Genomic DNA, 25,262 nt, shown 5'->3' with positions numbered 1-25,262 from the left:
TATCCGTGTTTTCAAATGTTCCTTCAATTCCCAAGAGGTTGAATTTATTTCACAAGAGAAATTATCTGAGCAAGGCAAACAGCGCCCCTCTGTCTTAGTATCTGCAGCCCATGTATCTGATACTGTCTGGCCAAAAAGAGTATGACATGCCATATTATATTTGGCCAGACAGCATCAGTTACATGGGCTACACATACTAAAACAGAGGGGCGCTGTTTCGCTCGCTCCGATGCTTTCTCCGGTGAGATTGAGTCTTGCTATCGGTGCGCGTCGTGGTAAAAATTATCAATATATTCAGAGACAACCTATCAGATCTCAGAATTTCTGGTGGGGCCACTGGGCCAGACCCTGGACACGCCACTGCAAGGGTGACCATCGGAATCATTTGAGGACTGTATGTAGGACTTGTTTTCATTTCTCTGTTGTGAACTACACTACCGGTCAAAAGTTTTCTACATTTGTAGAATAATAGTGAAGATATCAAAAATATGAAATAACACATATGGAATCATGTAGCAACCAATTTCTTTTTAACAAATCAAAATACAGTACCAGTCAAAAGTGTGGACACTTACTAATTCCAGGGTTTTTCTTTATTTTTACTATTTTCTACATAGAAGAATAATAGTGAAGACATCATGAAATAACAACTATGAAATAACACATATGGAATCATGTAGTAACCAAAAAAGTGTTAAACAAACCAAAATATATTTTATATATATCCAGCCTTTGCCTTTATGACAGCTTTGCGCACTCTTGGTATTCTCTCAACCAGCTTCACCTGGAATGCTTTTTAAACATTCTTGAAAGAGTTCACACATATGCTGAGCACTTGTTGGCTGCTTTTCCTTCACTCTGCCGTACGACTCATCCCAAACCATTTCAATTGGGTTGAGGTCGGGGGATTGTGGAGGCCATGTCAGATGATGCAGCGCTAAATCACTCTCCTTCTTGGTCAAATAGCCCTAACGCAGTCTGGAGGTGTGTTGGGTCATTGTCCTGTTGAAAAACAAATGATAGTTCCACTAAGCCCAAACCAGATGGGATGGCGTATCGCTGCAGAATGCTGTGGTAGCCATGCTGGTTAAGTGTGCCTTGAATTCTAAATAAATCACAGACGGTGTCACCAGCAAAGCACCCCCACACCATAACAACAACTCCTCCATGCTTTACTGTGGGAACTACATATGCGGAGATCATCTGTTCACCCACACCGCGTCTCACAAAGACACGGCGGTTGGAACCAAAAATCTCAAATTCGGACTCCAGACCAAAGGACACATTTCCCCCAGTCTAATGTCCATTGCTAGTGTTTCCTGGCCCAATCAGGTCTCTTCTTCTTATTGGTGTCCTTTTAGTAGTGGTTTCTTTACAGCAATTCAACCATGAAGGCCTGATTCACACAGTCCCCTCTGAACAGTTGATGTTGAGATGTGTCTGTTACTTGAACTCTGTGAAGCATTTATTTGGGCTGCAATTTCTGAGGCTGGTAACTCTAATGAACTTATCCTCTGCAGCAGAGGTAACTCTGGGTCTTCCATTCCTATGGTGGTCCTCATGAGAGCCAGTTTCATCATAGCGCTTGATGGTTTTTGCAACTGCACTTGAAGAAACTTTCAAAGTTCTTGAAATGTTCCTTATTGACTGACCTTCATGTCTAAAATTAATGATGGACTGTCATTTCTCTTTGCTTATTTGAGCTGTTCTTGCCATAATATGGACTTGGTCTTTTACCAAATAGGGCTATCTTCTGTATACCACCCCTACCTTGTCACAACAAAACTGATTGGCTCAAACGCATTAAGAAGGAAAGAAATTCCACAAATTAACTTTTAAGAAGGCACACCTGTTAATTGAAATACATTCTAGGTGACTACCTCATGAAGCTGGTTGAGCGAATGACAAGAGTGTGCAAAGCTGTCATCAAGGCAAAGGGTGGCTATTTGAAGAATCTCAAATATAAAATATATTTTGATTTGTTTAACACTTTTTTGGTTTCTACATGATTCCATATGTGTTATTTCATAGTTTTGATGTCTTCCCTATTATTCTACAATGTAACCCCTTGAATGAGTAGATGTTCTAAAACTTTTGGCCGATAGTGTACATGCAGTAAACAAATGTATTGTTGATGCTAGAACACAACCACTACATGAAATTCAATGTCTTCCCACTCATACATTCTTCCACCCTCTTTCTGTCTGGGCGCTGAACAATACTCAATGTCAATTTTTGTTTCCCTACTCTTTCTCTCTTTGTGTTCTGTTTATGAATGCCTGTGCTTCAGATATGCTTTTTATGGTATGGCAATCTGAAATATACTTGAGAAGCATAGTCATTGACTTTTGGCAATTTTTCCAGTTAGGAGTAATGTAAAAGATAGGTGTTGGAATTTCATTTCAAAACGGACACATTCCACAGGGGTGTGACACTTGCAATCTGGCCAAACATTTACAGTGCAGACCAAAGTGCATTCTATGCCTTCTATGCCTAGTGTATTCGAGGTTTAAATCGGATTCTAAAGTTGATCATTTTCACTTGAAAATGTCAGGTTTGATTTGCACTAACGAAAAATGTATCAACCCCTACAAATAACATCCATTAATTATGAGAGAGAGAATTACATCCTAGCACCTGTATTTTAATCCCCCCCTAGGGTAGACTTGGCTGACACAGCACTTTTAACACATTAAACTGAACTGCACACTTTGGGAAAGAAACACTGTATACACAAATAAAACATCTCCTGGGCAACTGACTAAAGCTGCCGTAACACAAATGTAACAGGAGAATTGCCCGCACAGGGAGTTGTGATTCCAAGCTGTTACTGTGTTTCCATGGGAATGATGGGTCTCCCACCTGTCCCGTGAAGTTTGGAGCAGATCCAGTCGTGCCTAAGGGGGATCCCAGCATTGCTCTGGGATTGGGAATGTTCTCGGTTTGCCAGAGATCTGTTAGAGGTGTGGAGAGAACTCTCCCAGCCTGCGGGGAGCAGGCTACTGCTATCATGTCCACCAGCGATACAGATAACATGTTACTATGAGTGTATGGCACTGTCGGATAAACAGTCAGATAAACAATAGGAGCCTATTGTTTTTCTGACTGTGCCACACACTCAAAGTAACATGTTATCTGCAGCTCTTTTGAGAAATGCAATTTTGAGAAAAACTAAGCTTTAGTGAAGGTACAGTTGAGTACGTAAAAATGTATGCACACATGACTGTAAGTCGCTTTGGATAAAAGCGTCTGCTAAATGGCATATTATTATTATTATTATTATTATTATTACTCTGTAGATGTAATAATGGCAGTGTGTGTAGAGTAATGACATGAAAACAGATTTGCCTCATCCTGTAGGCTTATCCCATATTTTGTTGCAGCCACACTTACTGTAAGTGCAAATCTCTTTATGCATTGTTTTGTAAGATGCATTGAATCTGGTTTTAGTAGAGTTAAATCTTTGCTTTTTTGTCAATAGCATGATGCCATGGGAAACTTTAATTTCTATCTTCCCATTTATATACTGTAGATAACTTGGTTAACCAAACCAGCTCTTAATGTTCAGCTTTTCCCCCTTACTCTCAAAGGACAATATTGAGTGCATTCCCCTTCAAAGGAAACCACTCCTCATTTACGGTCTCTGTTTGTGAGGGGGAAATACCAAGGTCCAAAAGAGATGTAAAGTTTCATCAACGGCAGCAGAGAAGCAGAGAGAGAAAAACCACAAGAAAATAACTAAACCAACTTTAGCTGAAAACCCTCTCAAACAACCATTCCGACCCAGACATAATGACTCTGCCCACCAAGTTGGCCTGGGACTCTTTGTACACCTGGTTCTTTTGCGTCCTCTTTGGTCCACTTTGGCCCTGGCCCAGTCCCCTGGCCTGGATACATCTGTTCACAGTATCAGTCCCTCTCCAGAGCACATCTGGAACAAGGAAGGGCAGGACCACATCTGGAGCTGAGCAGGCTTGTTACTGTAGGACTCTCCCTGCATATATTTACTACAGCACATTGGAATGATTTATTAGACCAGGAAACCCGAAACTTAGTGAGCGTGACGCAAACAGATATACACTTGACACTTAGGCACACGCACCTTTTGCACACTCACCAATGCATGCGCTCATGTATTCATGCACACGCCACATGCACACATGCGGTCATGAACACACGCAAGTATGTACACACACACACACACACACACACGTAGGCAAACTTGCAGGCATGCGTGCATTCACAGCAGAATGCATTTTTATGTGATCTCGTCATAAAAGACCACTTGATACAGAATGACCTCTCCTTCACGCACATCTGTTGCCCTAACTCAAGTAAATTATTGGGTTACTCAATTTTTTATGCACTCAGTAGAGCGACAATGATCATGGTTCGAGAACTGTCTCTGAGTCTAGGTTTAACATGTCTAGAACACTTCATGTGGTTAGACTACCTACACTAATGCACACAGCGCTGTGAGTTCTGGGGGTTGTTGTTGTGAGTGTGTTTTCAGATGACTGTGGTGAGTGACGTAAGGCTGTCTGCAGTGCCAGAGATGAAAGTGGGCCTGTGTCTGGTACATAGTAGCTCTTCAGAGACTATGTAATTACACCCCACATTGTAGTAATTTAGCTGGGAGGTCGACTGATGCTAAGAGGTCATGACCCAGTGGTTCTCCTCACCCTGATCTCATCTAGATTCCTCCACTTTGAGCTTCCTCTCATTTAGTGCTAATAGCTAAATGGCTTTGTTTGTCACATAGCTATCAAATTGACTTTATTACCAGCAGTAATTGATTTAAGTTTGACATAACATTAAAAAAATAAACTACATAGCACTTAGGACTGTATTAATTGAAAACGGTTATCCATTTGTTTTATATGACAAAAGTTAAGATGTTCTTTGCCTTCTCTTTAATTCCAGATGCAGATCCTGGACAAGTTCCCAGTGGAGGGAGGACAGAAGGACCCCAAAAACAGAATCATTCCCTTCTTACCAGGTGAGCATGCCAACATGTACAGAGAACATACTGCACTCATCAACCAGTATAGCAGCATTTTAGAGGTGGGGGTTTGACAACACAATGAAACCAAATTCAATGAAACCCAAGAACACACAGAAAGGACTTGCTTCTCTATCATTTTGAATAGAAATGGGTCTGTTCTAACACAGCACATTTCAATTTTTCCCACTGTTCCAGTCGGGTGAATAAAGCTGTGGTGTGGTTGTGGTATGGCAGTGGGAGGCTGGTAGAGAGAATCTCTCCCTAATCTGATAACCTCAGTATGCCCCAATGGAGTGAAGAGTGCCATTGTCAGAGAGCTGCACCGCTCCCAAACGTCTGGATAGTGTTGTTTACACTGCCCTGTAAAACCTAGCCAGGGAGTGGGCTCTGTGCACTTAGGCACTCGAAAAGAAACAGTCCTCTTACTGTTATCACAGACAGACAAAAAGACAGATACACACTCACAAATTTCACACACATATTTGACATTGGTCTTTTTCATGAAATCTTGTCTTGAGTACTACATACTATTTAGAATAGGCCTACTACATAATAGGCCAGACCTTTTGTGTAAAGTCCACTGCCGAACGCTTGGGTCTGTGCTAATGTCATGCCACCTGGTGGTACCTTTAGAAACAGCACATTCAATGACAACTCAAAGTGCTAAGTCTCTTTTACAGGTAAAGTCTTATTTCGGCGAAGTCAAGTCAGAGACGTGGCTGTGAAAAGGTTGAAGCATCTTGATGACTACTGCAGAGTAAGAACAAATTATCATGTTTTTTTCTTCGCAGTAAATTATGATGCACTGTTTGCTGTTTTAAAGGGATGCTTCGGGATTTTGGCAATGAGGCCCTTTATCTACTTCCCCAGAGTCAGATGAACTCATGGATACCATTTTTATGTCTCTGTCCAGTATGAAGGAAGTTAGAGGTAGTTTCTCGAGCCAATGCTAACTAGCGTTAGTGCAATGACTGGCGGTGGTTAGCAACTTCCTTCAAACTGCATGCAGAGACATAAAAATGATATCCACGAGTTCATCTGACTCTGGGGAAGTAGATAAAGGGCCTTGTTACCAAGTATCCCTTTAATGTATGGCAAGAGGTCTATCTTTTACTCATAACCTACTAAGGAGCCACATCTCACATAGTCCAGTCATTTCAAGAGATGGTTTAGTTTGAATGTCTTTGTAGCATGTTTGCTGTGGTAGCTTCTGAGGCCTGGCTCTATCTCCACCACCAGCATCCACAGGAAAGTCCTGCTCGATCTTCTCTTATGTCATTTCCTTTCACATAGTGGGTTTATATAGGAAAGGGGGGAAATAGGGTCAAACACAGCATCCGTAGAACAGAATGATTCAGCATTTGAGAGGAGAAATAAACACAGCTAGCCACCTAACCTCATTTGTTTCAGGCATTCTTGGATCTGGGACACTTGGTGGCTTGCCTATTTATTGTGGAGAAAACTGAAACCTGTCTTATGACCCAAAGTGCTGAGTCAAAAAAATAATAATGTTCTAAAATGTCATTATCTGTTTTACAGTTTATATAAATACTGTATGTCCCTACGTCTATATCATATACAGTTATTCATTGTGTATGCAAACAGTTTATTTCTAAAGTAGTTTTCAAAACAGACGAAATTGTAGTCCTGTCAGAGAGGATTGTGGTAGTTATCGTTCTCCATCTGTTTTCCTCTGTGTTATCACTGCTCCGGGCTCTGATCCCTCTTCCTTCCCCTTCTCGCCTTCCAGACCTCCCCTTCATCCTCTCAGCCGCTGAGTAACAGGGCCTTACTCAAGTGTAAACTGTGCCGTCCGTATCCGTGCTATACAGGAACACACACAGTCCTTTTGTGATGTAGTGGGAGGCTTCCACATATGGAGTCAGTCAGTCGATGAAATCCAGGGAACATGTGACCACATTAGCTTTAATTAGCTGATAACGTTGTTTTGATGATGTGTCATGAAGTCTTGTCATTGTGAATGAGCATTATACTATTTCACAATTCTAATATTTTCCATATCGCTACCTCTCTCCCTCTCGCCCTCCTTCCCTCTCTCTTCCATCTCTCTCCCCCTCTCCCTCCAGGCCCTAATGAGGCTCCCTAACCAGATCTCCCAGAGTGAGGAGGTGATGAGGTTCTTTGAAACCAAGGCTGAGGACCTTAACCCTCCTAAAGAGTGAGTTTAATTTATAATAATAACACATGTCTATCCCACATATTGTCATGTTTTATATGGTGGCTATTTGTCAATTTCTGTCTTTACTGTTTGGGGCTTTTTACCGGTTCTTCATGTTGTACTTTTCAGTCAAACCGTAAGGTATCAAACACTGCCCCCAAGTGGACTTGTTACAGCAGTACAACAACAAGCATGCTTCATTTAGGTTACTATGTACCAGGAGTTCATTTGTATGAATATGATAATACCACGCGTAAGTTTTATTTGGGTGTGCATGTACGTGTGTGTGTGTGTGTGTCAGTGTGCTAGCAGCTGGTGCAGACGTCTCTCACCCACGCTGACATGTTTTGATCTCCAAGTGACCTCATGTCACATAGATGACGGATGGTCAGCAAGGCTCTGGTGTTATATTAATGATGATACATGGGAGGTGACACCTGATCCCAGCGCAGTGTTTTTTGTTCAATGGTATTATGAGAGGGAGGTTAAGTTCAGATCTCAGGTCAGACAAGGCATTACTATAATTAATTTATCACCCTTAGGGCTGTGACGGTCATGGGATTTTGGATGACGGTTATTGTCTAGCCAAATGACCGCAGTCACCATTATAACCATTCAAATATTTTTTTAATGGATCATTCATTTATTTATTTATCCTCTCCTCCGCTCCTTGCTGCATGTGCTACCATAGAAATGGAATGACTAGAACGGGTGTCCCCATTCAAGTCAATGATGGCATAATGTGAGCATACCCATAGGTACAAAGCAGGAGGTAAAATAAATAAGTAAAAGCAGGAAGTGTACCCATCAATATGTGCTGTGATTTGTTGATTCAACTCAACTGACATTACAAAAATAAATTCCATTGCATGAGCCACATCAGTTAACATAATTTGAATGAACATTCTACATTACAATGGAAACATTGCGAGTGTACCCATGAGTTTGCCAGGCAAATTTCCAGGGTTAGAGGTTCCAAGACCATTTTATTCATTATATTTCTATGTGTGCTGCTGCTGCAGGGAGAGGGGCGTTGCTTAGGCAACCAAAGACTTGTTTGCTACAACACCTTCCTTGTTTCAGCAAGAAGCAACAAAGTTTCATCACGTTGTTAGGAGTACATGTTACCGCAGAAACGGACTCAGCCACAAGAATGCCCGGCCGTCCTGTCTTCAGTCAGCTCTTCGTTCCTTTAAAAAAAGTTAATGGTTTTGACGTTATTCATGAAAGTCTTCATCCATAACCGTCGGTTACACGGTAATACGGTAATTGTGCCAGCCCTAATCATCTTCAGATCTATACCAGTAGGGTTTGGTACTTGGTGTCAATGGACATTTGAAGTGGAAACTTACATCTGCATTTAGTTATCTTTTTATCTTGAGGTAATCTAGTTCATTTTAGTTCAGCTCATTTTCCTTTCTTGGAAAATGTGCAATAAAAGCTGACAAAGATGTTGGCATTTGTTTAACTGTGAATTGCCTTAAATATGTTTAACAGCATTCAGGTGGTTGGCTAGATGTATCTTCGCTGCCTCAACCAATTCTTCTCTTGGTATTCTTCATGGTGGTCTCCATCTACGATAGCTACCCTCCACACACACACACACACACACACACACACGATAATCCCACTTCAAAAAGTATAATCCCACTTCAATCCCGCAGATAGCCCACCACAGGTTTTCCCATAATCAGTTTGGAGTAAAGGCAGGCTGTTTGTCAGAGGAGCCCCTCCATACCACCCAGCTCCCGACCTGCTCCTGGATTGTAGTTCAGAGAGAGAGAGAGTTCTGCTCTACTGATCTATGGCTCCCTCATGGCTCCATCTTGTATGTCACATTAAAGTCAATGTTAAAATCCCTCTACGACAACCAAAGGAAATTGTTCTTATTGTGTAGTTAGTAGAAAATGTACAGGTAACTGCCAAAATAACACCAACATAAAGTGTCTTAAAAGGGCGTTGGGCCACCACGAGCCAGAACAGCTTCAATGCACCTTGGCATAGATTCAAATGTGTCTGGAACTCTATTGAAGGGATGCAACACCATTCTTCCATGAGAAATTCCATCATTTGGTGCTTTGTTGATGGTGGTGGAAAACACTGTCTCAGGCGCCGCTCCAGAATCTCCCATAAATGTTCAATTGGGTTGAGATCTGGTGACTGAGACGGCCATGGCATATGGTTTACATCATTTTCATGCTCATCAAACCATTCAGTGACTACTTGTGCCCTGTGGAGGGGGGCATTATCATCCTATGAGGGCATAGCCATGGTAGCCAAAATAATGGCCAAAATAATGGCAGAATAATGCAGCCGTCGGGCGTCGGGCATTGCTATCAGCAATCAGCCATTGAGGGAATTATTCCTTTGAAATCAATGAAAGCTGCTATACTGCTCGCGTCACGTCCAATGGCAGCGTCCAAGCTCAAGAATTGCTGAGGTTCAATTCTCGATGGCGTTCATTCTATCTTGTGAATGGAAATAATGACAATTTATTTTTGATTTTGGTTGGTTTCTGTGTAGCAGGTAGAATGTCACATTGATGGCACAATGATGGCGACGTGTGTAGTGTAGCAGAAGTGTTAGCATGATGGGATGTTAATTGCTTAATTAACTCAGGAAGCACAACTTTGTGGAAGCACCTGCTTTCAATATACTTTCTATCCCTCATTTACTCAAGTATTTCCATTATTTTGGCAGCTACCTGTATATTGGCATCATGAGAGGACAATAAATAGATTCAGACTTAGTCCAACTTATTTTGGTCTGATTTGACAGTCCTTGGTTTGCTCTCTGTCAATAGTCAGACCATAGGACTCATTGTCAGATTATGTACTGTATGTCATTGGTGTCATTGGCATTGAGTAAGTATGAAGGAAACAACCTGACGTGACTTATGGCCTGATTTCACATGTCTACAAGTTATTTATTTGTTGAAATCATGTATGCTCATTTCTCAGACAGAAAGCATCTGGATAGTTGCAATTACCTTCCCTCCACTGCCCTCTACTGGCTCAGGAACCTCACTGCACCCCTCAAGCAGTATACAGAAACCAGAAATACAGTACCTTTACTATCACAAGAGGGAGCCACCGATATGTTTCTGAACAAGGGTTTTACCGTAACAAAATACATTGAATGACGCACTGAGTTTTCATCTCAAAAGATAAGATGATAGATATTGTACTGAAACAAACTATTTTGGGCAAATGTAGGCCAAAAAGCAGATATGCTGGCTTCTGACATTGAGCTAACCAACTAATCTAACCATCATGCTATTTACCTCCACTGACATGGATCCAGCAGCTCCATTGTCTAGGGGCTTTTACTAAATTGGAAACGAGGTTGTCATTGACTCTGTACCTCAGGGGACAGGATGGAGTGTAGGAGTACAAGGTAAAGTGTGTGTGTGTGTGTGTGTGTGAGAGTAGATAAGGTTCAGTAGATTTAATCAGCACAAGTGCCTTTGCATGTCTGTTGCATGCATATCCCACACAGGCACACACATGCACCAGAAACACAACCTACTCCTTGGAGATACTGTAAAAACAACAACAACTACACAAAAACAGTGTAATGTTATTAAATCACCACAAGATATATAATTAGTAGTTGACACATGGTCGAACCAGCATTCTCTATCTCTGACATCATTGGGTAATCATGAAAAATCAGCCTTGGATAGCACTGGCAATGGATGTGTCCATGCACTTATCATCCCCCTCCTCCCTCAAGTGCACACACTGCATGTTTCTGTGGGCAGGTCAACTCTTGATTAGGCCTATAATGACTTCCTGTTCAATGACTTTTGACCTCGGACCAGGGGTAACACATGCAGGGGCAGACTAAGGTTACGGACAGCAGTATTTGTTTAGTGTATACCTCGAGCAGACTCCGTCTCTTGGATGAAACCTAACTGGTTAAAAACTGTGTGCAAAAGACTAATATCTCACATTCCATGTCTAATGGGCCCACCTACAAATACTGAGCTGCAGTTGCACACAAACAGCTGGTTATTCTCAACTCTGGCTCAGGATGGGCCCTCGCGGATTCAGATTTAATGATATATTCGAAACTCCCCCACCCATACAGTGAATGTTTCAGTGTGTGAGGGTGTGCATTAGGGAGAGAGTGGGTGTGCGAGGGATTGTTTTGTTCTAGTATATGTATGTGTGTGTGTGTGTGTGTGTGTGTGTGTGAACAAGGACACTTTCCAGTCAGCAAAAGGTTAACTTCAATGCAGAAAGCTCTAACACACCATCTTAAACATTTTAATAGTGTTTGGACATATTTCCTCCCCTCACCATCCGCACATCTATTAGATTTTACTGTTGGTAGCAGTGGGTTGAGCCAGAGTGTGTATGCATTCTTCTCCTGGGAAGTGTATTATTCCATCTCTAGTCACTTGCTAGCCTGGCCGATCCAGCCTCCCCCGGTCCCATCCCTCTACCCCTCAACACTCCCCAGCCCCTCTACCCCACCCTCAGCCCTCCATGGTAATGCATTTCATATGCCACTATGGCCCAGGACCATAAATATCTAGCTCCAGAGGCCAGAGGTCCAACCGTCCAATATAACAGCTCTATTCTCCTGACTGGCCCTCAGGAAAGAATTGGCTGAAGTGGTGTAATGATTCTTGGTGTGTATGTTAGTGGAGAGGGGTTGTGTTTAAGGTAGGTGTAAAACTGGACCTGATGGTTGCTTACTATAACCTTAACTACATCAACTACATCAACTTACACATTATTAATGAGATACTTATAAGTACTTGGCTAGTTCCATATACAGTAAGTAAATGTTTTCCTGTTCATGTCACTAAGTCAGGATAAACTGTAATAAAGTGTTCCCAAAAACTATTGTTAATTTTTGATACAGTACAAGTCTTACTGTGTTGGCTAGGAATCAAAAGGAGCAGGATATACGGTTATTTCATCTCTCACCCTTGATAATGTCATTTTATGAAATGTTTACAGCAGGACAGTTAGAGTTGTTATTCTGTAGTTTAAAAGCCTCTAACCTGAATCTAATGAAAATATATGCATGTATGTATGCTAGATCCATGGAATAGTTAAATGGAAGTGTCTATTAATCTGATTACCTTGTTATTTCAAAATGAAGTAAGATTTAATAAGTCTGTTTTTTATGAAGCGCAAAAGTAAGTATTTACATGTCTCTTGAGGCACCATATAAAATAGGACTCTGCATAGTTGAGTGTGTTTCAGAAAATTCCTCTGAATATTTAGAGGTACTGTTCTTAAAAATCCCTTTGGTTGAAGAAATAGAGACATACACTGAGTATACAAAACATTAAGAACACCTGCTATTTCCATGACATAGACTGATCAGGTGAATCCAGGTGAAAGCTATGATCCCTTATTTATATCACTTGTTAAATCCACTTCAATCAGTGTAGATGAAGGGGAGGAGAGAGGTTAAAGAAGGATTTTTAAGCCTTGAGACAATTGAGACATGGATTGTGTATGTGTGCCATTCAAAGGGGGGTGGGGGGTGTTTGCTGCGACTCAGTATTAGGAAGGTGTTCCTAATGTTTTGTACATTCAGTGTACATTTTGAGGTTGTTATGATAACGCCATTAAATTGTTCCAGTACAGTTTTATTTCTAGCTTTAATCTTTAATGTATTAATTAAGTACAGTTTAGGCAACAAGTAACAGTAATAATATTGTATGTCATTAAGCGGGTTTGACGTCTCTTTATGGATATTTTGTCATATAGATCAATTTATCATAGTTAAAATGGCCACTACCATGACTGTAAGAGTCAACTGGGCATATCACACTACTAAAGGCCTATAATGTCACAATGGCAACTACTGGCAGCCTCTGACAGCTTAAGAAAGACCTCACTGAGTTTAAACAAAGAGAAGGCTCTGTGTTCTGACAATGCTTGTTGAGTCAATGACTGTAGTTTAACCTCTACGGGATCGGTGTCCCGTATACGGGACAGTTGAGCTAACGTGCGCTAATGTGATTAGCATGACTGTTGTAAGTAACAGCAAACCTTCCAGGATATAGACATGTCTTATATGGGCAGAAAGCTTAAATTCTTGTTAATCTAACTGCACTATCCAATTTACAGTAGTTATTACAGTGAAAAAATACCATGCTATTGTTTGAGGACAGTGCACAACAACAAAAATCTTATCAAGGCAACTGGTTTGATACATTCACCTCTGAAGGTAAATAATGTACTTACATTCAATAATCTTGCTCTGATTTGTCATCCTAAGGATCCCAGAGATAAATGTAGCATAGTTTTGTTTGATAAAATCAATTTTTATATTCAAATGTAGGAACTGGGTTCTACAGTCGTGGTCAAAGGTTTTGAGAATGACACAAGTATTGGTCTTCACAAAGTTCGCTGCTTCAGTGTTATGAGATATTTTTGTCAGATGTTACTATGGTATACTGAAGTATAATTACAAGCATTCCATAAGTGTCAAAGGCTTTTATTAACAATTACATTAAGTTTATGCAAAGGGTCAATATTTGCAGTGTTGACCCTTCTTTTTCAAGACCTCTGCAATCCGCCCTGGCATGCTGTAAATTAACTTCTGGGCCACATCCTGACTGATGGCAGCCCATTCTTGCATAATCAATGCTTGGAGTTTGTCAGAAATTGTGGATTTTTGTTTGTCCACCCGCCTCTTGAGGATCGACCACAAGTTCTCAATGGGATTAAGGTCTGTGGAGTTTCCTGGCCATGGACCCAAAATGTCGATGTTTTGTTCCCAGAGCCACTTAGTTATCACTTTTGCCTTATGGCAAGGTTCTCCATCATGCTGGAAAAGGCATTGGTCGTCACCAAACTGTTCTTGGATGGTTGGGAGAAGTTGCTCTTGGAGGATGTGTTGGTACCATTCTTTATTCATGGCTGTGTTCTTGGGCAAAATTGTGAGTGAGCCCACTCCATTGGCTGAGAAGCAACCCCACACACGAATGGTCTCAGGATGCTTTACTGTTGGCATGACACAGGACTGATGGTAGCGCTCACCTTGTCTTCTCCGGACAAGGTGTTTTCCGGATGCCCCAAACAATCGGAAAGGGGATTCATCCGAGAAAATGACTTTACCCCAGTCCTCAGCAGTCCAATCCCTGTACCTTTTGCAGAATATCAGTCTGTTCCTGATGTTTTTCCTGGAGAGAAGTGGCTTCTTTGCTGCCCTTCTTGACACCAGGCCATCCTCCAAAAGTCTTCGCCTCACTGTGCGTGCAGATGCACTCGCACCTGCCTGCTGCCATTCCTGAGCAAGCTCTGTACTGGTGGTGCCCTGATCCCGCAGCTGAATCAACTTTAGGAGACGGTCCTGGTGCTTGCTGGACTTTCTTGGGCGCCCTGACGCCTTCTTCACAACAATTGAACCTCTCTCCTTGAAGTTCTTGATGATCCGATAAATGGTTGATTTAGGTGCAATTTTACTAGCAGCAATATCCTTGCCTGTGAAGCCCTTTTTGTGCAAAGCAATGATGACGGCACGTGTTTCCTTGCAGGTAACCATGGTTAACAGAGGAAGAACAATGATTTCAAGCACCACCCTCCTTTTAAAGCTTCCAGTCTGTTATTCTAACTCAATCAGAGAGTGATCTCCAGCCTTGTCCTCGTCAACACTCTCACCTGTGTTAACGAGAGAATCACTGACATGATGTCAGCTGGTCCTTTTGTGGCAGGGCTGAAATTCAGTGGAAATGTTTTTTGGGGGATTAAGTTCATTTCATGGCAAAGAGGGACTTTGCAATTAATTGCAATTAATCTGATCACTCTTCATGACATTCTGGAGCAGTGGCGGCTCCTGAAAAAATTCTCAGGGGGGGCAATTTTTCTGATGATTTAGGTGACCTACACACATTTTAAAAAAGATATGTCCAGCAACAACATGAAGACAGGGGCAGCATATAAGTCAATACCAGAAGCATTTATTGACTGATCTCAAAAGTGTTGGCTTACAAAAGCAAAATAAGTTATCACAGTAAAAATAATCAAGGGTGTTCTTTCACATTCCTCAACACTGCATAAACAATATGCATTTCCATAAAACACCTCATCTAATTGTGCCACAAAGTTGACAAGTCCAAGAAAAATACCAGGGTTGGTGGAGCCCTCAGTTTCATCTTTGCCTCGCAAAGCTAACTCAAACACTCCGCAAAACTTCACACACTGGATTAGCCGGCTGAGGATGTGGCGGTTCTTGCTAACCTCATCGTTGTGGCGGCAGACAGCTAGCCTGTATCCCTCATCCAGTTGAGTGGCAATGTTCACTCTCCCCAAAGCAGACAATCGTAAACAGCTATCCATGTGGGTCTTTGACAGCTCATGTTTCTTAATCTTTTCTGAAAGATGGTGCATGTCCGTTACACCAGTCGCTGTCCAAGCGGTGCTGTCTGCCGTGCCGCCTTCAGGGTGAAAGAGTAAGCAGGGGTAGCAGAAGACTGCATTAGCTACATCGCAGCCTGCTAGCCAGGTTTTTCGTTCGTACCAATTTTTGGAAAATCCTCGGGTGTAGGACTTTCCCCCTTTAGTAGAAACCTGTTGAATTATTAAATTTGGTCTGGGAGGTCCTAATTGTTTCGTTGCCAATTTATCTTGATTTGTTCGCCGACAAAAAGGAACTTCTTTCAAAGAGACAATCGAGTTGCACTGAACGCTAGCCATCTTGACAGTAGTTCGTGAATTGATTGACGCTGCTACCCGCTCTTTTCTTAGTTACGTTCATGGTTATGTTACGTATGACGAAAGCGCGTAAGTGCAAGCCCTCCCGGAACCCATAGAGATTGTATTGAAAGCTCTGATATTTGAAAAAAAAAGATTTTACATGAGAGTCTATGAGAGACTTCTGGGGCGATTTTCAACCTGACTGAAATCGCCCCAAAAGGGGCGGGGCCATTTGAAGCACGACTTTAGCCTGATTGGACATTTAGTGGCAGATCAGACGTCTAGATTAGAACACTGATAACTACTGTTGCCGTGATATAATTGATTAGGAAAAAAATCCCTTCCTTTTCCCGTTTGGCAGTGCGTCGCCCATATCGCCCTAATGAACACACCGCCCCTGTTCTGGAGTGTATGCAAATTGCCATCATCAAAACTGAGGCAGCAGACTTTGTGAAAATTAGTATTCTTGTCATTCTCAAAACTTTTGACCATGACTGTACAGTTTGAACCCTTGCTGTCTTTGGCTCCACACCCACCCCACCCGGCCATCTAGATGTGTGAAAGTTAGTGTATAAGCTAATGATCCATCATGTATGACATTCCTGGGAGTGTGTAAACTTAGATTTTGTATTACCATATCATTTTTGTATGTTCTCTATAGTTATGTACTTGAAAATGTATCAATTGACCAATTCGGCACATTTGGGCAGACTTGATACAAAATAGTCCAGTATTGCAAAGCTTCACTGGATCAATCTGAAACTTTGCACACACACTGCTGCCATCTAGTGCCAGAATCTAAATTGCGCCTAAACTGCAATATTATATTGTGGCCTTTCTCTTGCATTTCAAAGATGCTAAACATTATTTATTTTTTTAATAAAAAAAAATATATGCATGTTTTCTTTGGTTGGTATTCTCTTTTACCAGATCTAATGTGTTATATTCTCCTACATTAATTTCACATTTCCACAAACTTCAAAGTGTTTCCTTTCAAATGGTATCAAGGATATGCATATCCTTGCTTCAGGTCCTAAGCTACAGGCAGTTAGAATTGTGTATGTCATTTTAGGGGAAAATTGAAAAAAAGGGTATGATCCTTACCATTCATAGTGGATACAGTGATATTCTACTTAAGGTAACAACATGTCATGATAAGGTTTGGATACTTTTATAAAGGGTTATAATTTCTACATTTACCAAAACAGTTTAAGCTACAGCAGCTGATCATAACCTACATTTTATTGAGGTTGATAAACATAACTTATGGAAATGTTTGACCAAACTGTACATTGCTGCAGTCCTGCTGCTGGCCTCACTAAACAGCTGTCTGTGTTTGCATTTTACATTGACCTTCAGTCTTTCAACACTGTTCAGTCTGAGGTTAACCTAATGAAAACCTGCAGACTGCCATTTCCAAACTGCAGTACACACACACACACACACACACGCACAACATACACACACACACACACACGCACACACACAACATACACACACACACACACACACACCCCACCAAATCAACAATCACTCACTCACTCTGTCACTCTCTCTCACTTTCACATACTGTACACACAGCAATCTCCCTCTCTCCCTTGTTCTCCCTCCCTCTCTCTCCCTCCTCTTTCTCCCTCTCTCTCTGACATGCTCCATGTGGGGTGCCTCTCTGTGTGTGTGCCTTCTTAATGAGGGTTTGGCTGGTAGCTGGTAGGGTACAGAGTCCTGTGTGTGACAGCATGCTCCTGCTCTGGCCTGGCTCCCTGTCACACACTGACCATGACTCTCTGGTGTTGCTTCTTTTTCAGGGACTATGGGGGATCCACTAAACGCAAGTCAGGTAAGACAAGTCACCTAATTTCTGTCTATATTGACCAGCGCTCACATAGAGGTGCATCTACTTTGCGCCGGTCAGTTGCATCACATGGTGTCCTGTTTGTAATTTGTGTTTTCAGTGGTAGTGTGTTCTTTTTCGATTAAGTTATTACAGTAGTGTATTACTTTGGTTGGTTATCGCGTTACCTGCAACAGGTCTTGTAGCTTATGTGATGATGTATCTAAGTCCTTATTGACATTAGTGTGTGTGTGTGTGTGTGTGTGTGTGTGTGTGTGTGTGTGTGTGTGTGTGTGTGTGTGTGCGTGCGTATCTCTGTTGGTGTGCATGTGTGTAGGCATACATGTCTTTGTACCAAACAGGCAGATTGTAACAAAGCATTTCTTGGGAGTCCATATCGTTTCCACAGACTGAGCAAAGATCTATAGACCGTTGAAGAAAGCTCTATAACGTCTTAAGTGCATACCAAGACCAACTCAGCTCACGAGTCTCTGCTTAATGCACACAGCCAAATCCAACATGGCTCATTGTGATGAAAGGGTTAAGCAAACAGTGTTGGGTGGGAAGGAGCACCTGTTTGTACAGCTATGCTGTGCCTGGGTTGGGTGCTGACTGTTGGGACGGTGAGTGGACTCAGTGCATGGGCATATGGCCGTGGGTGGGTTTATAAGTAGGATTCAGAGGGGCTGGGGGAGCAGCTGTGCATCTGCAGTATGACCGTGTGCATGTGTGTGCATACTTGAGTCACCAGCATTCTAGACTCCAGGTGATGTTACCAGGTGATAGTGCTGAGTGATTAACCCAATAAAAAAAAAAAAAGTTTTTAAAGAATTTACAGATGTCAGTTCAATTATTTGAATTCCAATTCGTTCTTTCTTCTGTGTGCTCGATACGCAGTTTCTCTAGAGATAAATCAGATCAAGCCTGAACTGTGCGATGTAGTAGGGAGTTGTAGTTTCCAACAGGCCAATCAATATTCTACATAGTTTAGCTGAGAAACGTGGTAATTAACTACAATGACCATAATCAATTGCGCGCCCGTCTACTTCTCCGGTCTGTGTGGAGCCGACACGGAGACAGAGAGAAGAGAGAACGCGCGATCGAGAGGGATAGAAAGCATTTGCTTAGCAAGGTATCTCTACCTGAAAATACATGATCTAAGTCAGTGGTCGCCAACTGGTCAATCGCGATCGACTGGTCAATCTCCAAGGCATTCGTAGTCGATCACCAAACATTTCTGTAAGAAACAACAACGATAAAGCCTTGCGTTCCAATTGATATATATATTTTTGCGCTGTTGGCGGTAGGCACACTTGATTCAGCAGCCTTAGCGCTGGGAAGGCAAAGTGTTCCCTTTTTTGAACCATTTAATGCGTCTCCTCATACCCGAGCTGTTTGTTTAAACTACTAGCACACAGCTCGGACACCCATGCATACCCCCAAGACATGCCACCAGAGGTCTATTCACAATCTCCAAGTCCAGAACAGACTATGGGAGGTGCACAGTACTACATATAGCCATGACTACATGGAACTCTATTCCACATCAGGTAACTGATGCAAGCAGTAGAATCAGATAAAAAAAACTGGTAAAAATACACCTTATGGAACAACGGGGACTGTGAAGAGACACACACAGGTACAGACACACGCATATGCACACAAGCACTAGCACACACACTCTACACACACGTACACTACCGGTCAAAAGTTTTAAAACACCTACTCATTCAAGGGTTTTTCTTTATTTTTACTATTTTCTACATTGTAGAATAATAGTGAAGACATCAAAACTATGAAATAACACATTTGGAATCATGTAGTAACCAAAAAAGTGTTAAACAAATCAAAAAATATTTTATATTTGAGATTGTTCAAATAGCCACCCTTTTTAATAGGTTAATGTTGCATAGGCTTATGTTTTTTAAGTTGTGCGGTAGATCTCGGCTTGCTTTTGGACTCAAAAAGTGATCTTGACTCAGAAAAGGTTGGTGACCACTGATCTAAGTGATTGGCATTCAGCAGTCATAAAAGTATGCCTTATTTACTTTGAAGAACTACTAAAATAGTAGTTTTGTCAGACCGCATAGGCAGCAGCTCTATAGAGATGAGATGATGACTTGGAATGAAATAATAAAGTCATCAAATAAAACAAATGTAATATACACAACATCTGAAATATTTTATTCAAGTACAGTAATGTGAATAAAGGATGGTTAATAAGTGATAAACAGTAATTATTAATTGTTTTATTCTGTGTTACAGCATTCAACCTACATAATGTCAAATAAAAAATATATATAAAAAAAAATAATCAAACCAAAACTGAACCAACCTCAAAAAGCACTAATTGCTCAGTACTACCAGGTGACAACATAGAAGATTCAACCATTCATGAAGTTGCCATGAATTTGACAAAGATTATTTGAATAGTACATTACACCTAAAGCCTTCAAACTCAACTCTGGACCTCTAAGCCAGTTCCACTGCACTTTTTCATCGTTCCCCTCTGATCCAGGACTGATTTAGACCTGGAACACCAGGTGTGTGCAATTAATAATCAGGTAGAACAGAAAACCAGCAGGCTCCGGACCTCATAGGGTAAAAGTTCAATACCCCTGACCTACAGTATTATGCATTAAATAGTACAGCTGAATTACTCATTCCTGGCAACCTAATGAAGTTGCCACCAAATGAAATGAGACTCCAACCTAATTTAATTCTATACTCTATGGTATTGTGCCTTTATGTAACAGTGAATTCCATTGACATAATGAAATGGAAAGCTTGCCTTATTTCAGGCGTGTCTCTGTTGTAGCCTACGCTCAGACTGTGCTAGATATTGCATTTCTTCCAGGAATCGGAGGCTGGAATAATAGGTTATCCACAGTTGTAAAAGTTGCTCTTCCGATACATTTTGAATAGTTACAGTAGATGAAAAATGATGAATTAATGAATGGTCCTATTTTATTGTCTTTTGTAAACAACATTTTCCATCTTTTAAATTAAGTTGGAAAGCCTTGGAGGAAAAGTATCATCTCTCAAGATGCTGATATTTTGCCAAATGACTCTAGTCTAATGAAGGCTTCTACATCTTAGCCTTACTGGACATCTCCTTTTGAAATCTTCCTCCTGCACACCAAGAGACAGGGTTAACTGCATTGAGATATTGATATTACTTTATTAAATCAGAACAGCGGAGAGACTGTGCGAGTCTGTGGTGAATTTTTGCTGTAGCTGCAGCTTATGGTCCCCATAATTACATGGTGTTGGTCTCTCCTAAGAGTTTAGAGTAGGGTTAACAGGAAAATGTGCCCTAACAGGAAAATGTTGCCCCAGGCCACAAAACTGCTGGTGGTTACTGCATGGTTTAGGCAGACTGGTTCACACTGTTTACCTGGCATGGATATGCTGCAGAAATCACAGGCTATCTGAACAGCTCTGTCTTATACTCTGATGTAGACAATCAGTCATTCATAGCATCGTCATTATGACTGCCCCACTTCTTTCACTCACACTCTCTCTCTCTCTCTCTCTCTCTCTCTCTCTCTCTCTCTCTCTCTCTCTCTCTCTCTCTCTCTCTCTCTCTCTCTCTCTCTCTCTCTCTCTCTCTCTCTCTCTCTCTCTCTCTCTCTCTCTCTCTGTGTCTCTCTCTGTCTGTTTCCCCCCCTCTGTCTGTCTGTCTGTCTGTCTGTCTGTCTGTCTGTCTCTTTGTCTGTCTCTTTGTCTGTCTGTCTGTCTCTTTGTCTGTCTGTCTGTCTCTTTGTCTGTCTGTCTCTCTCTTTGTCTTTTTGTCTGTCTGTCTCTCTCTCTTTTGCTCTCTCTGTCTCTCTCAGTGGCTTGTCATCCCCTCATACACCCGCCAGCTATCTTCAATTTCTTTCTTCAATGTTTATCCAGTGTTCAAAAGTTTCAAGTTCCGTTATTTATTATGGACTGGTGAAATTGCCCAGAGGTGAACCACTGGGTCCCTGATTAGGAGCAAAAAAGGATTTACTCCATTGATTATGACGTTACGATAAAGAAAATATGAAAACCACTATTGAGTTCTGAATAAATGATTTGCCCAAGGATTTGCTCCTTCATGTGGTTTTGGTAAGGTTTTGGCCTGAATCTCAGTAATTATTATCCAACTGTGACCTCCCTTACAATCAAATCAAGGGCCCTATGGGGTTCTCAGTTGGATGCTTTCCACTCTCTGTCGAGTCCACTTCATTCTGTGGCTCTCTATGGGTCAAAACAGGACATACTGTACCTTACTAGTTGTACAGGTATATATCTTAGCCTTGTTTACAGTACGTCTCACTGTCTATTATTGTTCTATTCACTAACTTCATAGACAGCATACAGTACAGCCTGGGTGGCTGTCTAAGCATGTGCGGTTTGGTCAACACCTCATGGTCACAGCACAACTAGACTGGAGACTAGCAGCTAGAGTAGTGCTATTGATAGAGAATACGAGGTTACTCAGAAGTAAGACCTGAATGTTTTAGCTAGATCTGCTGTGTCTCCAAGGAAAATGGTTTGAAAGTTAACACACTGTTTGGAAACTGTTTTGAAATAACTATGACAGAACAGTTCGGGCTGAAACCCTATTTACTCAAAGAAAACATAAACTTGTCCAACTCAGCACAAGTGAATGAAAATGAGCTGTTTGTCTGTGAGCAGCTTTACTGTGTTAGCATAATAGGACTGAGTGGAGAGCGTGAGAGAGAATGAGAGCGAGAATGAGAGTTGGGGAGGGAGAGAGAGAGAGAGAGAGAGAGACTGGGAGAGAGTGTCAGAGCGCTTGGGGGCGCCTTGCATGTGAAAAGCAGATGGAGAGGAGAGTAGGTTTACGTGGCAAGTGTTACGCATGGACCGGGGGAGTGTGCGCAGCCGTGCTGGCTTTATTTGAGCTGGGGAGCTCAGGGGCATATAGGGAGTGGAATTGTGTGTGTGTGTGTGTGTGTGTGTGTGAAGTGGGGTGGGAGGACTATCAGGGGGAGTATTGGGGTGTGTGTGGCGGGTCAAGGGGCGCACAGGGGTAAGGGGCCAGCTAGCCGTGTGTATACGTGTGTGCTTGACTGTGTGTGTGTGTATCCGAGTGTGTAGGAAGGTGTGTGTGTGTGTGTGTGTGTGTGTGTGTGTGTGTGTGTGTGTGTGTGTGTGTGTGTAGGGGGACGGACAGAGATTTTAGCCTAGTGCAGGAAACCATTAAGACAAATGTGTGCTTCTCTACCACTTAAACAGCAATCACACTCCCCTTGCTTGATAAGCCATTGCATACTGAGCTTTTTGCCTCATTCTGGCTCCCAGACACAGGACTTTTATTGACATGCTGCAAGGGCAATACCATCTGAAAGATTGAATTAACTCAATCTCACTCGAGTGAATCTACCATTTCATAATGAAATTTTCTAGGGTTAGACAATGCTAGGCATACATTTGCACCATTCTTACGTTTTTCTATGAAGATATTGTATGAATATTTGGTTGAACTAACTCTAAAATACTTACAGCAGTAGCAGAACTGCATTATAAACTGGCAAGTCTCTTAAACCACAAAGTCAGTGTGTGCACCGACAGTTTGTGACTTATTGCAAAAGTAGCTAACACCATCACGAGTTCTAGAGCCAAGCCTCTAACTTTCTGACAGTGACCATTTGTCACCTCTGCCTCAACAAGGAACCAACCCCTCCTAACCCTGCAGCAGGCAGCAAGCTAGAGCATTTAAGTCTTCATCTCATAATACCCTGTGTATGCCAGAACATACATGTTAGGAAACCAACAGACACAAAATAAGGCAAAGGGGTTGCCTGACAATTTTCAATGCTAAACAGCTGTTGAGTGTCAATATGTGGCAAGAACACATGACACTCCATCAATTGTCTGATGAATCAATAACAATCAATAATGATTTTATAACATGTAGAGGCATCTGCGAATTGTATATCGAGACGTTTATGTTGGAGTCAATGGACTGTTTGCCCATGCTTCTTTTGAGATCCTTTGAATATTAAAGTTGTGTGATTCTCAACTCGTCCTGTTGTACAAGCACATTCATAACTGTTTTATAACACCTCAAATTAATGTCACTTTATTTAAGGTGTCTGTGCACACTCTATAAGGGCATATGACATGGCTATGATGCCCATCATTCCATTTAATGTAATAATGTGACAGATGTTTGTAAATGACATAACACCCTGTTATAACATCTGGTATGTAGACTGTTAAGTAGCATGTAATAACATATGACATAAGTTGTCATTCAGGCTCTGTAATAGCAGCTGTTATTAACAGTTGACATTAGAGCATATGACAACAGGATCAACAGTCATCTATAACACCCATTATAACTAGTTTTATAACATCTTATGACATTACTCCTAACTATTTAAAACTACTTATGTCAGCTTATGACTAATGTTATGTGTTATATACAGTGAGGGGAAAAAGTATTTGATCCCCTGCTGATTTTGTACGTTTGCCCACTGACAAAGAAATGATCAGTCTATAATTTTAATGGTAGGTTTATTTGAACAGTGAGAGACAGAATGACAACAAAAAAATCCAGAAAAACGCATGTCAAAAATGTTATAAATTGATTCGCATTTTAATTAGGAAAATAAGTATTTGACCCCGTCTCAATCAGAAAGATTTCTGGCTCCCAGGTGTCTTTTATACAGGTAACGAGCTGAGATTAGGAGCACACAAATAAAGGGAGTGCTCCTAATCTCAGCTTGTTACCTGTATAAAAGTCACCTGTCCACAGAAGCAATCAATCAATCAGATTCCAAACTCTCCACCATGGCCAAGACCAAAGAGCTCTCCAAGGATGTCAGGGACAAGATTGTAGACCTACACAAGGCTGGAATGGGCTACAAGACCATCGCCAAGCAGCTTGGTGAGAAGGTGACAACAGTTGGTGCGATTATTCGCAAATGGAAGAAACACAAAATAACTGTCAATCTCCCTCGGCCTGGGGCTCCATGCAAGATCTCACCTCGTGGAGTTGCAATGATCATGAGAACGGTGAGGAATCAGCCCAGAACTACACGGGAGGATCTTGTCAATGATCTCAAGGCAGCTGGGACCATAGTCACCAAGAAAACAATTGGTAACACACTACGCCGTGAAGGACTGCAATCCTGCAGCGCCCGCAAGGTACCCATGCCCGTCTGAATTTGCCATTGAACATCTGAATGATTCATAGGAGAACTGGGTGAAAGTGTTGTGGTCAGATGAGACCAAAATGGAGCTCTTTGGCATCAACTCAACTCGCTGTGTTTGGAGGAGGAGGAATGCTGCCTATGACCCCAAGAACACCATCCCCACCATCAAACATGGAGGTGGAAACATTATGCTTTGGGGGTGTTTTTCTGCTAAGGGCACAGGACAACTTCACCGCATCAAAGAGACGATGGACGGGGCCATGTACCGTCAAATCTTGGGTGAGAACCTCCTTCCCTCAGCCAGGGCATTGAAAATGGGTCGTGGATGGGTATTCCAGCATGACAATGACCCAAAACACACGGCCAAGGCAACAAAGGAGTGGCTCAAGAAGAAGCACATTAAGGTCCTGGAGTGGCC

At 41.8% G+C, this 25,262-nt stretch overlaps 1 protein-coding gene across 1 annotated transcript in view; it reads left to right on the top strand.

The window, feature by feature from the left end:
- Positions 1–25,262, top strand: part of LOC311110644 (SH3 and PX domain-containing protein 2A-like) — a 92,168-nt gene that overhangs the window by 7,845 nt on the left and 59,061 nt on the right. Inside the window, exons 3-6 of the mRNA XM_084153185.1 lie at positions 4,924–4,999; positions 5,686–5,762; positions 7,093–7,184; positions 17,662–17,693. Coding sequence (XP_084009311.1) covers positions 4,924–4,999; positions 5,686–5,762; positions 7,093–7,184; positions 17,662–17,693 — 277 coding nt within the window. The remainder of the gene's footprint in view (positions 1–4,923; positions 5,000–5,685; positions 5,763–7,092; positions 7,185–17,661; positions 17,694–25,262) is intronic.

This window comes from Coregonus lavaretus (genome assembly GCF_964263955.1).
Source record: "Coregonus lavaretus genome assembly, chromosome: 36".
Taxonomy (NCBI): domain Eukaryota; kingdom Metazoa; phylum Chordata; class Actinopteri; order Salmoniformes; family Salmonidae; genus Coregonus; species Coregonus lavaretus.
The sequence above is the reverse complement of the archived record's forward strand: the minus strand, read 5'-3'. Positions and strand labels throughout refer to the sequence as shown.